Below are 18,221 nucleotides of genomic sequence, written 5' to 3'. Positions count from 1 at the left end.
TCCTCTAACATCTCCTAATGGTCAACATGCAAATATTCTTTACTCATCTACAAGTGTTATGCTAGAGACTTGCTATGTTCAACTTTAAGTTTCTATGAGGATGCTATATCTTAGTACTTCAGAGGTTCCAGTTTCAGAGGGGGGTTGTGCCATACCATGGAAGAAGAAGAAGAAGAAGTCTTAGTGCTATTATTGTGGCTAGAAGGGACACCTCCAAGGGACTATAGGACATTAGCAGCTTTACAACAAGAGTAGGCACAAACAGTGACGACGGAAGACGACTCTCTCAGCAAGTCTTCCTCTTCTCCGGGTCCACGTTTCGGCTCCATGTATGTGGCCCGGCAATGGAGCAAGTGCCAATGCCTTCACAGCCGATGACTCACATTGGTTTTGTATTGTCTCATACCTTGGTATATGGATTCCATTTCCCGAGTATCTCTCTACTTCTAAGTTCCTTGTGCAGCGTTCTTTTCTTTTGCAGTGTTTCTCTCTCTCTTTCCTATGTCTCGTGTTCAACAATTTTCCACACGCTTCCATCATTACATCCACTTCTGACACTCACGAATACCAATCTAGTCCTTATGACCCGAACTTATATGTTGGTACTACTTCAAATGGAATCAGCTATATCCTACTATATATAGATGATCTACTTATCATCGGCTCTAACTCTATTGCCATAGCAAAGATAAAGGCCCAACTTTGCTTAACTTTTAAGATGACAAACCTTAATTTCTTGTCTCATTTTTTGGGGATGGAGGTAATTCAATTTGGGGGTAGTATTTTTGTCTCCCAACAGAAGTACTCTTCACTTAGTGAAACAACATTGCATGGATCAGACGCAATCTATGGCCACACATCTTGATCCCACAATCCATCTTTCTAAAGATACTCTCAATTAGCCCTTCGATGAGCACACCTATAGGTCTATTGTAGGGAAGCTTCTTTGGTTGATTCACACTAGGCCAAATTTAGCTTACTCTATTAGTTTGCTTAGGTAGTCAATATTTCAATGCACAAAGGATGTCACGTTGGATTGCGTGTTTACATGTTTTGAGATATTTGTGGTGTACCTATTCTTACGGCCTAAGTTATGGATCCGGTTTATGTTTACAAGGATACACTAACTCTGACTAGATCTTGTTACCTTGGGTATGACACCCATTTCTTGGGCCAACCGTAAGCAAGAGATGATGGTTGCTTTCACAACGGAGATTGAGTATCAGACTCTTTTCAATGGTACCACAAAGGCCATCTACTTGAGGAGCTTCCTGGCAGCACTACATTTTTCATGCGACTCTCCTACCATTCACTTCACTAGAGAGCAAGTTGAGCTGGTACCATCCACCTAGAGCTTTGTGCCTTCTTCCAACAATTTTGCAATCATATTGACCAAGGCGGACAATCAACTGGTGGTGCAATATCTTTTACCCAAAATCAGCTTGGGTACACCCTCCTCTACTTCTTTAGATTGGAGAGGGTGCTTCTCTCTAGCTTTCCCTTCTAATTTGAGGGGATAGCTTCTTCTCTTGATAGTGACTACAATGTTGCTTACAAATTTTGATTCAATCATTGTATTTATTAAAATATTTTGAACATTGTATCTTCATCCGTACTATCAGGACGACATGATTGTAAAAGAGCACTTGGTAAGTGAACGATTTTCCTGCAGGGATACTAACCAAGTTGTGCCGTTGCATAACATTTTGCATGAGCATGCTCACATCTACATTGCCTCTTGCATAACTCTAGTGCATCGATATTCTATTCTATAAACATGCATCCATGTGCATTTATCCCTTTTCAGTCTTTCTATGGTCGACTCTGGATCCACCATATACGTGGCAATCTCCCAAGCAACCTCCCTTGCTTGCATAGGGCAACCTTGCTAGCTTACGTTTCACACATCTACTTTTGCCATTTCACACATCTATTTTTGCCACTTCACATACCCTCCATATTTATTGCACATTCCACTAGCCTATTACTTCATCATCAACACCCAGTAGTGGTAGGAATAGCCCATTTATTTCATGAAAGCCTTTGAGATTAGCTACTCATTTCCATCCATTACTTAATCAATTGCCACCTCCCCTTTTTGAAGCAAATCAAACCACCAAAAAATTAGGTGATTCCATCCGCCTTTGCAGGACTTGGTAGGCCACTCGATAGCCGTCATGTATCCTTTGTCCAATGCTCTGGCCTCTCTAGGATGACCATTTAGATTCCCTTGGTAAGATAACCATCGCCTATGTAGTCTTAGTAAGCCATTGGGCAACCACCATACACCTTTGTCTAATGCCTTGGCTACTTTGGAATGGGATGCCTTGGGATAAAAATATATGAAACAAAAACAAAAAACGACACTTGGCCTTCCCTTGTTGCTCAAATTTTTGGGCTTGAGAGGGGGTATTGATCTAAAATAACTATCACATGCTGAATTAGCCTCTTAAACAGCCCCGAAATTGCTTGATTAATTAAATCCGTAATTTGGAGTGCGATTCGAGAGAGTTCTAAAACGATGCGTAGTACGAGCTACCAAAACTTTCTATAAATAGGCCAACTGCCTTCCGTTCAACTTCAATCTCGTTTTCCCAAGTTTCAAGTGTTGTATCTCTACTGCCCACACCCCATTTGTAAAGAACATTGTGGTCAAACCTTACCCTTGCTATATGTTGCCACCTGGCACCTGATTCCAACCTTTGTCTCCGCTTGTTGGCTATAGCCATCACCCAAGAGCTGACGCTTGGTCCCCTAGAGTTGCCTTTGTTGCTAACGTTACCTCTTAGAGCATTAGATCGTTCCTACAGGACGAAACAGCCGTTCCCTGTTTCTATGACTCAAATTCCAACATTTGAAATCAAAAAATTTTGAAAAGATTCAAGAGGCCAATCGGCCTATATCAAATTTGAGGCTTAATTTGTCTTTCAAGGATCAAGATAAAGGCCAAGCAAACCAAGGGGCAGATTGGTTTGAAGGTTTGCTGGTTAGTTTTGATAGCAAAAGACAGTTGGATTAGCCGAGGAGATCAGAGAATCTCGGTTGTACTCCACTCATTTGCGATACAAGCTAAACAAATACCACAAAGAACACTAGTTTTAGGCCCAATATGCCATCCATTGTCCAATATTAAAGTGGTAAAGTGTGCATTTTCAATTTATGTGATTTGTCTACTTGTAACTATTGTTAAATCAAGTTATTACCACCCTCTCAGAGGAGAAAGGTTGGTTTAATTTTATGTACACAATGACTACCCGTCGGCATAAAAGAAATTATGAAGGACGAGATATGTGCACTTTGCCCCAATATGCTTGGGCCTTCTCCAAAGCATCTTTCTCAGATTTAAAACGAAAGTTGAAATCCTTGACCATGATCTTGCTTTTGATCCTAAAGAAGCATTGGTAGAACAAGGACCTTACCGTCCATTAAGGCCTAGAAATCAGTAGACATCCTTCTCCCCCCTTTAGAATACCACTCTTCACGGGTAGCCCCACCTCTCACTCCAAGAACGCAGCCAGCTAGGACTTCTCCACTCGATCATTGGGTTTTCCTTACCAGTTAGGTAATAAGAACTCAAAATCTGCCTTGGATTGCTGAAAATGCAACCTTCTCAGCACTTCTTCTACTGAATTTTTTGTAAAATCAGGTCTACAAGCCTGCTCATGGCAAAACACAGGTCCAAGATGCCCTCCCAATCAGAAAACACTGCACATCCCCCTTTGTTGACATGCTCTTCAATCCACACCAGCAGTAGCCATCCCTCCTACTCACTTCATACGTTGAAACACTGCTCCTCTTACATGCTGTTACTCCTCCTCCAGGTCTGCCACCACTGCTGCTCTGATACCACATCAGAGTGCAGCAATGTGGAAGTGGATGCACAGGCTGACAGAAAATAAATGTGAGAGAGAGAGAGAGAAAGGAAGAAAGAGAAACTTTGAAGAAGATGAATGTTCAATACTGAAAACTGAGGGCAGAATATCACTGTGTGAGTATATCAGCCCTCAAAGAACCTCACAAGACTACTGTCACTGACTGAATCAGACAGACTGACTGAACTACTGACCACACAAAAGCAGGCTATATATGCAGCGTGAACATGACTGGATCAGATTGTAAACTAGTCCGCAGATATAGTCATAAATGTTGCGCACTACCTGGCTGATGCTGCACACTGCCTGGCTGATCTGCTGCACACGTCCAACTGTCATACATGCCATCCAACTATGATGCACCTGGACACCGCCCACATACATGTGCTCATACATCAGGCAAATAATGGGACAGGTGATGGATGACATGGACGAGGAACCGCATGTGAGGACTGTGCGAGAGGCCAGACGCATGCACGTGGAAGGTGAAAGGTGAGACAGGTCATGAAGTGCAGGCAAATCGTGTCTTAAGGATCGCCGATAGTGGTCAGCTCAACATGCGAAGGCAACACAAACACAATGACTTCTCAATAAAAGCAGCCTTGTCACTTGAGAATTAATGATGAAATGGCACATTAATCAAACAGTATGGACATAAAAAAGGCTAAAGTCAACCTGAGGAGGGCCTCCTGGTGTTCACCCTGGTGGCAATCAGCAATCTCTTCTTCTTCTTCTTCCTCTGTACACACGAAGTTGCAAGGAGCAGCACAAAGCAAGTCTACCCACATGCTAGAGTATGCATGAGATCGAGGAGAGCTAGAGTGCTCGTGGGTTAATCAAGGTGAAGATCATTCAAGGCAGATCAAGACAAAGTGAAGAGCTCTCTTGAATCGGATGGTTGGGCAACGTAGCAAATTCGAAGTGCCGGTTCATGCTTGGGCTCTCAAAGCTGTTACTTGTACAAATCCCTATTTGATTGTTGTAGAAAAGATTCTTCCACCTTCCTTTGGTTATCTCATCTTCTATTGAGTTGTGCATTATGACTGAGTCTTATAGTTGGTATTAGAGCCAGGTCTCAATGACAAGCAAGAAGCAACTTGATCAAAGGATTCCAAGATTTTCACTACAAGAGGCTACAAGGATTCACTTTCCAACCATAGATGCTTTGTATGAAGACACATTGTACATAGACCTCACAACACAAGTGGAGGCGACACAATCAATGACAAAGGCAACACACTTGGGAGGCAATACTACTTCACCACTCTCCACAATCAAATGAATTCTTCCCATTTGACAGTCTCCCAAATTCGAGGGGAGGTTGTCGAGATAGGGTAGCACATGGAACGAAGGTTGGAGCAACTAGAGTGGTTGGTGGTTCCAAATTCAACAAATGAAAAGTTGAGTACAAGGGGTTCATGTCGCAACTCTTTGCCACAAGCAAAGAGAGAGCTAGCACTATTCAAGTGCCCCCATCACCAAGTTCACTTGCTTGAAGGATTAGAACACATTAGGTGGGAGCACTCACCTACTCCTACTCATGTTTCCAACACCTTCAGTCCTCCTCCATGAGGTGCCTAAGGCCACCCCAAGCATTTTCAACCATTTTTGACACCTAGCCCCAACCATAGTTGTTTTCAGACGCGTCTGAAATGAATTTCAAACGTCTGTAAACGTCTGAAAAACAGACGTCTGAAAACCCCATATCAAACTTGACGTTTTTTTTAATTAAAAAATGTTGACGACTTTACACAAAAGCATACGGAATGTGGTCGCCTTTATCTGCCGACTCTTTCCCTGGATCCAGGCAATCTAAAACACACGCTCCTGAGGAATCGTGACTGAAAACGACTGAACTCAGCCTGAGGAACTCCACAAACTGTGGGAAACACAGCTCTCTACTTGGACATACTGCTGCCTAACGAGTAAATTTAATGAATGATGAAGATGATGAGTAGATTAGTTGATGACAGATGAATCATGAATCATGATATATGATGTGACTCTATTATGCAGTTTTCAGTTTTGCTTTTGGTTGTGTATTTTTCTCATATTTTGTTAAGAATATGTTTAAAAATTAGGGTCATGTATGATTCAGGTCTAGGGTCTGAATCATACTCGTTTCATACTTTCATACGCGTTTGCGTTTGACGTTTGATTCACGTATGGGAAAACTATGGCCCCAACCACTCAATGAGTCTTTGGATCTCTCTTAGCAAGAAATAAACCATTATGAAGTTGAATACCAAGCACGATGCAAAGCTTGTCTACACTTGGGTGAAGAAGTGCACAATGCCCTTACCTCAATGTAGCAAACAAAGGGATTCAAGTTTCTTCATGTTCAAAAGAGTCTTCTAGATGGAGGAGCTCTATGGTAGTTTCGTACCTAAAATCATATGAAGTGAGCACTTGAATCGATATGAATTGGGCCATTCTTCAACACTTTACTTTGACAAACTACAAATTGCAGCAATGGAAGGAGTGGGAATCCTTTAGGCAAAAACAAGAGGAGCATGTGGACACTTTCTTCACTCACTTCACCAAATTCTTATTGATGTGTACAATATCCTTCTCCATTATTGAGGATGAGTTCATGGCAAAGTTTGTGGACAACTTGCACACCACCATTTCAACTTATGTGAAGGCACAACAACTAAATTCTTTGGAGCGAGCTCGAGTTGGCTACAATCTATGAGAAGCTGTAGGAGAGCAAGAAGACAAGTTAATACAACCAATCCACTATTACTATAGCCAAAGATAAGGGCAAGTCCACAAGGAGTGGACAAGATACTTCAAGAAGGTAGGAGCAAAAGAAGCTAAAGGAAGAGAGCAAGTGTTTTACATGCAAGCAGGGCATATTGCCAAGAATGGGCCCAAAAAGCCTACCTTGAAGGACGAAACTTCCAAAGCATGAATCAAGACCATGGAGGCAAGCTACAATAGCACCCTCGTCTGTCATAGCTTCTACCCAAAAAATAGCACCCTTGGGAGACATGTACTCCTCTTCATTGGGCATCATAATCTTCTGCTCGTGTAGACAATGGTCATGAGCTAACTGGCACTTTGCTTGGAGGATGGTGGAGCATCCAAGAATTTCATCCACGACAAGTTTGTCAAGAAATATCATCTCCATGTGGTGCTCACCAATGTGGCCCAACCTATGGAACAGGCTTTTCGGCCTAAGACAAAAAACAAAGTTGAGAATACCACTTAAGAGAGCCAACTAGAAGATTTTGAGGTTCCTAATACTCTAAAGATGGCTCCTCTCCTCAGTGTCATTGTGATTTTAGGGAATCCATGGCTCTATGACCACATGGGCTTGGTGGATCATCACTTATACTTCATCTTCATTCAAGATGGGATTCGACAAGTGGTGAAGACCTTGCATGGCACTCTTGCACCCTCGAAGATTGACTTAGCAAGTGGTAACTATTTCTTGTCTCCACAGGAAGAGAGTAGTTTGCAAGGACAGCCCCGCTATGATGGCATGCGTGCAAGAGCCTGAGGAATCACAACAAGGAGATATAGAAGAGATAGGTTTGGCATTGTTGCGAGAGTTCAATTCTCTTGTCATGGATGAGTTACCTTGAGAATTGCCCCCCATCACAGCCGAAGGATTTCAAGGTTGAGCTAGTCCCAAGAGTAAAACCTCCATCAAAGGCACCCTAGCAAATGAGCAAGAAGGAGCTCAAGGAGCTTCAAGCACAATTTGAGGACCCTTTGGAGTAGGGACTCATTCAAATCAGCTCTAACATGTTGGGTGCTCCAATCTTGTTGGTCAAAAAGAAGGATATGAACTTGCATCTACTTGTGGATTACAAGGCACTCAATAAGCTCATCATCAAAAACAAGTTTCCCTTGCCGCAAATAGATGAGTTATTGGATCAACTAGAAGACTAAGGGATTTTCAGCAAGCAAGATTTAAAGTTCGGTTATCAACAAATCCGGATTGCTCTAGAAGATATTTCAAAGACGGTATTTAAGACTCCGTTTGGATTGTTTGAGTTTGCGGTGCTTTCTTTTCAGCCATTCAATGCACATGCTTCCTTTTCTCGACTCACGACTCAAGTGCTACATCTCATCATAAAAGTGTGTTATTGTTTTCCTCGATAACCTATTGGTTTATGATAAGTCTCAAGAGGAGCATTATGATTACTTTTGAAGGGTCGTGCAATTGTTGTAAGAGAATCAGCTTTTCTTGAATAGGAAGAAGTATGAATTGTATATTATGTCAATCTCGTATTTGGGACACATCATTTGCAACAGGATAATTTCTATGGAGCCTAAGAAGGTCAAGGCAATCATGGATTGGGCTTGTCCTAAATGTGCATCAAAGATGCACATGTTCTTTGGATTAACAATGTTCTACTCCAAGTTCATGCAGCACTATGCACAAGTAGCATTGCCTCTTCTAGATGCACTAGACAAGTTCCAATGGACATGACCGCAAGAGATGGACCAAGCTTTCTAGGAGTTGAAGGCTCCCTACTCTCGAAACCCTGTATTGAGATTGCCAAATCTAAATGAACCTTTTCTCGTGATTTGTGATACCAATGGACATGGTGTAGGAGTGATGTAGCAATGCAATCGTCTAGTGGCTCATGAAAGTCAAAAACTCAAGGCAATTAAGTTAAGTTATTCCAACTATGATAAACAATTCTTGACCATCGTTGCCTTGAAAATGTGGAGATACTATTTAAAATTAAGTAGCAAAACCCTTAAAACCAATAGGTGACCCGATTTTATCTCTCTAAAACAACAAGCAATTGCTATTATAGCACCTTCTTGGCATCATAGTGATGTTTTCTCTCTCCTCTTTTGTCCTCTCTCATCTCAAAAGATTTGAAGATATACAGCACTGTTTTGCTGATTTCATACCTAATTGCTGTTGTAATCAAGGTTTATCGACCATCTTGACAAGCATACCATTGAACCTCAGCTAGATAAGAAGGAGATCTGATGTAAAACTGAGTACATCTACGATGGATTGCCCATCTACGACTAAAGTGACTCACATGCAATTGAAGAAGACCCAAGTTGTGCTTGATTACACTTGTAATCAAGGGGCAATTGAGCATAATTGCTGCTGGTCATCATCTCACAGGCTGGAAATCAAAACTCTCTCCCTCTTGTTCATCCTCCCTCCTCTATCAAATGCATGCTGAATCTAGTGATGAAAATTGAAGATTTAAGCCTCAATTTTGAACTTGATGTATTTTGAATGGCTAATTTCCTATTCTTGGCATGTCACCAACAAGGATTAGGGTTTACATGGCAATATTGAAATGCTTGCATGTGTGCCTCTATGACTAAGAAAGGTTGCTGATGCAAATTTAGTAAATGGACAACAAAATAGATAAGATTATGGGTCTAGAGGTGGGCTGATTTGCATGCAATAGCAAAGGGAAATTTGGAGCTTTATATTGCTGGTCATTCATGACTTGCATCCAAGAGTTTAAGACCCATTTTGCATGCGGATGTGCATTGGATCAAGAGGCAAATTGAATTTTGTGATTGCTAGATATAGAGGACAGCTTGCTATTCAAAATGTTGTTGGAGAATCGGCTTGGTCTACATAGGAAGAGTGGACCTTTGGAGAGCAATCCCTCTCGAATCCCAAGCCAAGCCCGACTCTTCTCAGGGATTCAAGTCAAATCTTAGTATATAACTAGATGTGCATTGGATCAAGGGGCAAATTTCATTTTGTGATTACTAGTTATAGAGGACAGCTTGCCATTCAAAATGTTATTGGAGAATTGGCTCGGCTTGCACAAGACAACAATTGATCAGAATGAATGTAAAAAGACATGCCACAAGTGGCACCAAAATTTTGGAGCCAATCAGGTGTCAACTCATCTCAATTTTCCTCAAGGCAATCTAGCCCAAAACGGTAAAGTGTTAAATTTTCTAGATATCATATATTTTATAAATTTAGTATGCTTGCTGTAAATTTGTTGTAGATCAATGCATTTTAGGGTTCCACCACCATTCTAGGTACTTTCTTCACCTACTTTACCACTTCCTACTCATGTATGCATTTTTATTAACAACCTAGGGTACTGCATCCAAGACATAATAAGTTCATAAGGTTGATGGCCATCAACATATCATACATGTAGGCCATTGCATCCACATACATAATGTTGACAACCATCACCCTAGCAACTTTGAGCAAGCAATCAATTCAAATTAGAGTTTTTAAAGCATGTTCACATGTAAGCCAACTCAAACTATGAAAATATTGAAGTATCCTAGACTCCTTATTGCCATGAGATGAGAACCCTACGCCATTGGCCCTTGGCTTTGGTGTTAGTGTTTTAGAGTCTCAACTAGTGTTAACCCACTCTCTTTCACATCCTTCTCAATTCATTAACATTTCTTACCTTGCTCACATTGCTTTACCTTGGAAGAGTGTATGTGGGTATGCCTTTCATTGAATTTATGTTTCAATGCTTCATCTCCATTCAGTTTTTTATTATGGCCACTTATATGTACCAATAGTGAATTGGGATGCCAACTCTTCCTATTGGGTATGTTCATTCAGTAAATTTTCATGTAATGATAATTTCTAATATGAAGCATTAACAAAAAATAATCAGCACCTCCGTTCCACCCCTATTTCAAGATAATTAGGTGATTCAACCATCATATTCTTACAAAAACATAGGTTTAATCAATGTCTAAACTCTAGATTTCTCCTTACATGCAAAACATGTACATCAAAAAGAGCCCCTGAACAATACATTGTAATCAAGGCTGATACAATCAAATACTTGTGATGAGACAATGAGGAAAGATTCACCGTAAAGAGGGGGCAGACCTGCGCATACCAATATAATGTGAAATCTTAATGATCACATCTGCAATCTTCATTGCACAAAACATAAAGAGAAAGGATAGACGCTACATCAAGATCAAGTGACAAGTGCAATAACACAACAGAAGTCTGAGAGAGATACATACTCCATTACGATGTACACATTGTGGTTATCCTCGCAAGCATCATAAAACTGTACTAAGTTGTCATGCCCTGATAGTGCCCTCAGTATTTTCACTTCCCTTTTTACATCCTCGATGGCAATGGCTGTTGTCATCTGCATCAAAGGTCATAATACGTATCCTTACTCAGCTGAAGTTGTAGAAAGTAGCAAGGTTGACCTTGACGATGTTACAAGGCCCATAACTTGTTGATTCCAGAAGTTTAGAATCATTGCACAAATGTTCCAATAAATAAGCATTTTAAGAAAAGCCAAGCAGCAATCACCTTGGCTTTGGCTATCACTTTGACAGCTACAGCCTGACCTTTCATTTCACCCTTCTTGACTCTTGCAAAGCAAGTATGGCCAAAGTGCCCACGGCCAACCTCATCCCCAAGCTCATATTTGCTAGTGAAACTTCTTGAATACCCAAAATTCTTCTCTAGGGGCTTGTCTACTTCGACACCTTCAGGTATTGGTCCTTCCTTTGGTTTTGCTGCACCATATCTCTTGAGCAAAGATGCTTGGATGTGTTTGGCTGGTGAAGGAGGGGGGAAAGGCCTTTTGAAAAAACGTCGAGGAGTCGAACGTGCAGGAGAAGCACCTACCTGAGTGGACGGGCTAGGACTAGGCACTGCTGAGCTTGAGCTGGGGAGGGGACTATAGAAGGTCGGAAGAGGACTTGCTGAAGGTAATGGAGACACCGTAAAAGTAGACCTATTCCCATTGCCCGAAGACCCATTCTCTACAACCCGTGACCTGCTGCGACGGGCTTTATCCCCCTCTGCTAACTCCTCGTCTGATGCATCCTTCTGCCTGGCATAGCATTGACCCATTGCCTCCCTCAGCAGGAAGGTGCTTCAGGTGACTGCTTTACTGTAGCCCCCCATTGTAGTGCTGCATTAGTCCGGTGCACATGATCATCGCTTACAGAAGTAAGCCCTGTTGTGTCTTTTTGTCGGCCGAAAATCCCACTGGAGCAGGGCCAAAGGAGTTGCTACCCTGACAAACTATTAAGAAACCCTAGAAGAATATTGCTCACCAGTACACTTCTGCCAGGCGGAGAAGTGCTCTGATGCCGGTGCGAACTGCCGGGAAGCCTTGGCATGGGGCTGCCTAGAGAGTGGAGCCCCATTGGAGCTGGCGTCGGGGGGGTGGGCGCTCTGTTTCGGGAAAAACCAGAAAAAGGGCTCTGTTTCAAAAATATATATATGTCACCAGAGCCAGGGATCCACCTCCCAGAAGAGGATCAAGGGGCTCACCGAGAGCGCAGATTGCAGAGGGCCAAGACGAAGGGAACAGAGAGCCTGGGTGGGATGGGAAGAGGAAGAAAACAGGAAAAAGAGAGGCAATAAACTCAGATGGGCTTCTTGCAGTAAGAGTTTTTTTTCTGTTTGGTAGCCGCCCATAAACGCGCATAAACAGAGGGTCAAACCAGAAAGGAGCTCTTTTCCTTTGAGCTGGGCAAGATGTGGACTACTTTTACTTTTTTTGGGCAGACACTGTGCGAGAGAGAGAGAGAGAGAGAGAGAGATCATCGTACTCTACCGGGTGTTGCATCTTTCTTACTCTAGGTAAGGCCCAAGGGACCCTCTCTTTGTGCCTTAACATTTCCTTTTAATTCAAGTGTTTGCAAGCCCAAAAACTCATGTCTTTCTCTCATTCGAGGTTGTTATGGGTGCCAAGATATATCTCATAGGTCTATCTTTCTATCGTAGTTTTGAGGGCCTTAGCCTAGAGTTTATCCTTCTTGAACTTGCTACTTTCTTCTACATCCTAGAAGGACTTGCCAAGTTGAGGTTTTCAACGTAATCTTCCAAGGAACTTGACCCTCATGAGCAATTGTAAAGATGTGCTTTGTCAACCCTCACATGTAATTGTAGACGTGCATAGTAGGACTTTGTCACGATAACGCTTGGTATAAGACTAGGCTTTAAACCTTGTGAATTGTAGACCAATGCCTAATTTATTTAACGTGAAATATAGTACAAACTAATTTGATAAACACACCTACCCTCGCATGCCAATGAGGTTAATAAGGGATATTTAAATTTGTAGAACAAACTCTCAAAATGTCATTTTGTCCTACATAAATGTTGATTTAAAGAGATATTAGTAATGTGACCATGTTGAAGGTTTTCCTTTAACTTCTCTAAGATCAACTTTTAGATTTTTGATATGTCTAGATATGTATGTGCTAGCAAAAATAATAATTATGACTTTATGAAAGCAAAGGCTTCAATGTGGTAATATGGTGTTTGGGCACCTCAAGTTTCTAATTTTGAGTTGAAAAGGGTTCTCATGGTCAAGATTTGGGATCCTTGGTCTTCTTTGAGGTTCTATGTCACCTATCGGCTCACTTTGATTAGCTCCTTACATGTCAAGGGAGGATCACTCTATTGTCAATATGTTTAGAGGTTTTGCTTTTAAGGTACAACTTGAAGTAAACAAGAGCTAGGAGATTCAAGTACTTTGAATGCTTGAGGATGAAATCTATTAGGTCTAACAAACCACAATCAGTATGCGTAGCAAAGTTGTCCACCTACATGCCTTGATGCTCACATTGACACTACAAAGACTTCAAACATGCAAGCATATTTATAAGCATTGGAATCATTTATTACTTTTTTAGGTCAAGGCTACCAAAATGTGTTGCCATGTGAAAGTAATTTTGGTCCAACTAGACACAAGTTTGTTCAATTATGTGGTTTACTCTCGTTACTACCTAGATAACACCTATAAACACTCACCTAATTTGGTCCAACTAGACACTACGAGTTACTTCAATTACGTGGTTTAGTCTCATTACTACCCAAACAACGCCTATAAACACTCACCTAATTCAGACACGAGAATGGATGCTAACAACCCCTTAACATGATGCTTCATTTTGACGACAATGCCATTAGCATGAAACATATAAATAAAGTACTCAATGGAGGTGACATGTTTATGCTAGTAGGTGAACTAGTTCATGAAGTAGGTGTGGCTCGTTCAAGCTTTACGATTTCATGAGATTCTTAGTGCTGGTATCAAGCAATAAATTCATTTTAATATTTACAAGAGAGTGCATTTTCATAAAATGTTTGGAGAATAGCCTATGAGAAGGTTTTAGCACTCTTTTGTGTAAGAGCAGTGAGTCATCTCCGATGATAAATGTGTGCATAGTTTAGGAGATGATAAATAGGGCACTATTTCAAATTATACAACTAGCTTAACGTAGGATAGGCATGTGATTTTAATTTGAGCTCCAAAATGTATTTGCTCTTATTTGAAGCATTGCATCTTCATCACAATCTCAAAGTTTCGTGCCACTTAGGGTGGTTTGATCATGTGAGCCCTTTTGCTTGTAAGTTACTCACTAGTCACCTTTGTTTTAATCAAGCTACAAACTAGCCCAAAAAGGAGGGGTCAAATGCATGAAAGCTCCAATTTTGTGTAGCCTCTTTTTCTTTTCACACAATACTCTATTTTATCTCCTCCCATTCAAATTTTTGGTGGAGTGACTATGAGTTAACACAAGTACGAACAAAGGTCTACATGGCATACAAAAAGGTGAAGCGGCTCCCAATCACCTAGCAATTGGACCTTCGTGTGATCTAACCCATAGTTTCTCTTTGGGTATGTGGCATATCATGCCAATTCTACACATGGGGCATCACTTACATGAAGACTTTCGATTATGGTTTTACAATGCAAAATATTGTTTAACATTGACTTAAAGATGAGCCGACCTTCTTAGCCGACTATGTGCATACCTTGTAAGGTGGTTGGTGACTAATTGAATCTTCATGAAAGTGCATTTATGATACCGTAATGACTCCTTCGCTAGGTCCTTCTCAATGGGTTAGTTGATATAACTAGAATTTTAACTTTCAAGTATAGTTCATCCTACCATAAGGTTTTTTTGGAAATCACCAAGACAAATCCTACTTTCTAAATGGTATTCATAATTGTGAAACTCCTAACATCGAAGTGGCTGTCCTTACTTTTTGAAAATGCATCTTAGAGAGCATGTCCCTAGCATAAATCTAGGTATGTGAAAAATGCTTGTGTTGAAGCTCGGTTTGGACCAATGATGTGAAAGTGGAAGTTTTCCCTTTAATATTTATGTTTCACTTGATCATCTCTATATGACATTTACTTTCAAAAAGAACCTTGTTGATGTTCCTCAACTATTTGCATAGTTGACATATTTTGAAAAGTAGGCCTAAGAAAGGTCATTGCAACCCAAATTAACGATATCCTTATCAAAATTGATATGGGTTGTCCATAGGAAGAAGTGAGAGTAGCTAAGAAAGTAAGTTAGATGTGACACAATAAAGTAAAAGGGGCCTTTCTAGGCACATCAAATCTCATCAAGACAACAAATAGTGGAGAAAGATCTCAATATTGGGTTTTTAAGGCATTTAGTAGAAGCTTATCCAAGTATGATTAGAAGTAGTGTATTTTGTAGTTTATTTCATGACTTGGTGTGCAAGTGTGCATTAAGAATGTAGACATTTCATTACTTGATGTGCAAGTGTGCATTATAATGTAGACATTTTCGCATCAATTGAGTCTCTTCCATTTCCCATTGGGAGTTGAGGTGTAGAAAGGTTGGAGACTAAAGGTAAGTTAAAGGTGAGCATCTCACTACTATATTATTTTCATTGTAGATTCAGAAAGCTCCGAACTTCCATAGGGCTTTCCAAACCTATCTCCTTTTCGAAACCTCCCTTTTTTAATCAAAACCCCCTCCTCTCACCTCTTTCTCGCATGTACTCTCTCATTTTCTCTTTCCCTTTTTTCATTAAAGTGCCCCCCCCCCCCCCCCCTCCCCTTTTAAATTAAAACCCCCTCCCCTCTCTCTCTTATATTCTCCCTCTTTCTTTTCCCCCTCCCCTTTTTAATTAAATTCCTCCCCCCTTCCCCCTTTCTCTCTCATTTGTAGGGCCTAGGTTCTCTCTATCTCTCCTTTATTTAAATCAAACTTCTTTTTAAATCTTACTACTATATTATTTTCGTTGTAGATTCAGAAAGCTCCGAACCTCCATAGGGCTTTCCAAACCTATCTCCTTTTCCAAACCTCCCTTTTTTTAATCAAAACCCCCTCCTCTCCCCTCTTTCTAGCATGTAATCTCTCATTTTCTCTTTCCCTTTTTTCATTAAAGCGCCCCTCCCCTTTAAATTAAAACCCCCTCCCCTCTCTCTCTTATATTCTCCCTCTTTCTTTTCCCCCTCCCCTTTTTAATTAAATTCCTTCCCCCTTCCCCCTTTCTCTCTCATTTGTAGGGCCTAGGTTCTCTCTATCTCTCCTTTAATTAAATCAAACTTCTTTTTAAATCAAAACTCTCTCTCTCTCTGTGTTAGATTAAATTTTTTAATTAATTTTTAAAAAACTTTTTTAAATTGAAGTTTTTCGAACATAGTTTTTCACTCTCTTTGAGGAGATTGAAGAAGAGAGAGAGAGAGAGGGGAAGAAGATGGATAAAAAGAAGATGTAAAGAGGAGGGGGGAAAGAGGAATAATAATAATATTTTTTAAATTAAATATTTTTCTTCTCCCTCCCCCTCTCTCTCATGTGTAGGGCCTAGTTCTCTCTCTCTCTCTCCCTCTCTCTCTCTCTCTCTCTCTCTCTCTCAGAGAGAGAGAGAGAGAGAGAGGGAGAGAGAGAAGATAAAATTTAAAAGAGAGAGGGAGAGAAGAAAAAAAGAAAAATTAGGAGAAAGGGGAGGAGAATAAAAGGGGGCAGAGAGAGAGAATAAAAGGAGAGAATGAGAGGAGAAGAAGAGAGAGAATTATATATAGGGAAAATATAAAATTTACATACTTTAAGAGAGACAGAGAGGGGGGGGAAGAAAGTGAAAGAAGAAGAGAGTGAGTGAGAGAGTGAGAAAACATGTAGAGAGAGAAAATATAAATTTTAAAGAGAGAGAGAGAAGAAAAATGAAAAAAGAGGAGAGGGAGAGAGAAGGAAAAGAGAGGAGAGAGGGGGAATAAAAGGGGAGAGAGAGAGAGAGAGAGAGAGAGAGAATTAGACAGGGAATTTGGGGGGGAGAGAGAGAGTAAATAAAAAATTAGAAAGAGAGAGGAGAAAGAGGAGAGAGAAAGATGAGAAATGGATTGTTGACCAACTTCGCTTGCCACTTCGGGGCAGCGAAGTTGCTGCCGTGAAGTGGCCTAGCATTTCGTGCGCGCAAAGCTAGTACACTATTTAACTAGCTAAAATCTCTATAAATTCTCTCCCTCCACACATGTATGCACGTTGTTTGGGAGAGGGTCACCTCCCAACTCTTTTTCTAAGCGTGTCCATTTTTTCTCTAGGGGCTCCCACGAATTCTATCTCCATGAGAAATTAAAGGGGTTTGATATAAAATATTATTGAGAGGCAAAGTCTAGGGATAAACATATGTGATGTATAGAAGAATTTGGACCATGAACTATGAATTTGAATGTCCCAAATGGTTGCACGTGACATATTTGGCACCTAGGCAATTTTGTCATGCTTATTTGCTAGTATGCATGAACTTGCTTACCTAGTTGCTATTAACATCTATGAAATTTCATACAAACACAAAGGCAAGTTTAAAGGTGGAAGCACATTTACCATAGTGGATTAATCAAAGTAATTGACAATAACAATTATACATAGTCCTAATTAAGTCCCAATTGAGAAGAACCTTGATATACGATCAAAATTAGTGACAAAAACCATGATACATATTTCCACGCAGCCACAACTTTGAGAGAGAATCAAGGCAAACACTGCATTGGGTGTTGACAATGACAATGATCCTCTTGCCATGTGTGATCATTACGGCTTCACATGTGTTTTGTGCATGTGGGTGCAAAAAATAATAGATGTATTGCTCCATGAAGAGTACAAGAGGGAGAAGATGTAACAAAAAATTTCATATATAATTAGGATTAGGATTCTTGAAAGAAAGGGGGCAAATGATTGTTTATGTAATAACAGGTGGAGTAAAAGAAAAAACTTTAAGAAAGCATCTCAAATCACCCTAGTTTTATGGGAAATGTCAAAATGGCATGTATATCTCATATTCTCAAATTGTCCCTATGATTTCAAAGTTGTATGAAATTCAAATTGGCCCTATGAATTCAACATTGTTTTATTTAATGTCCAATTGATGTTTGAATTGCCACAATATTCATTTTTCTCATGGAACTCTACCCATGGCAATATATATCCCTTTTTTTTAATAACTAAAGCTCAAAGATGCAAACAATTAAATTCTTTAACATTAAATAAGTATTCATATTAAAAACTTCCCAACTTGATTGTTGAATCTTTTTATGGACAAATCATCGCTTCAATCCTACCTTTTCAAGGAGGTCCTAATTTGCCCCTTTCTTTACACATCCTATCTAA

General features: G+C 40.4%; 1 protein-coding gene across 2 annotated transcripts in view; it reads right to left on the bottom strand.

Annotated features, from left to right (window-relative positions):
* LOC148012344 (CDPK-related kinase 5-like) overlaps positions 1-12,293 on the bottom strand; it is a 40,064-nt gene extending 27,771 nt beyond the window's left edge. Inside the window, exons 1-2 of one of the 2 annotated variants that reach the window (XR_015689168.1) lie at positions 11,137-12,293; positions 10,836-10,966 (exon numbers count right to left, since the gene is read on the bottom strand). Coding sequence is in view for 1 of the 2 variants with exons in the window: in XM_087669809.1 (XP_087525935.1) it covers positions 10,836-10,966; positions 11,137-11,685 (680 nt within the window). In the remaining variant the exon portion in view is untranslated. The remainder of the gene's footprint in view (positions 1-10,835; positions 10,967-11,136) is intronic. The other variant, XM_087669809.1, reaches the window with a different exon arrangement.
* Positions 12,294-18,221: the final 5,928 nt, after the last annotated feature.

This window comes from Lygodium microphyllum, chromosome 27 (assembly GCF_053477565.2).
Source record: "Lygodium microphyllum isolate KBCC chromosome 27, Lygodium_microphyllum_v1.1.10, whole genome shotgun sequence".
NCBI lineage: Eukaryota > Viridiplantae > Streptophyta > Polypodiopsida > Schizaeales > Lygodiaceae > Lygodium > Lygodium microphyllum.
The sequence above is the reverse complement of the archived record's forward strand: the minus strand, read 5'-3'. Positions and strand labels throughout refer to the sequence as shown.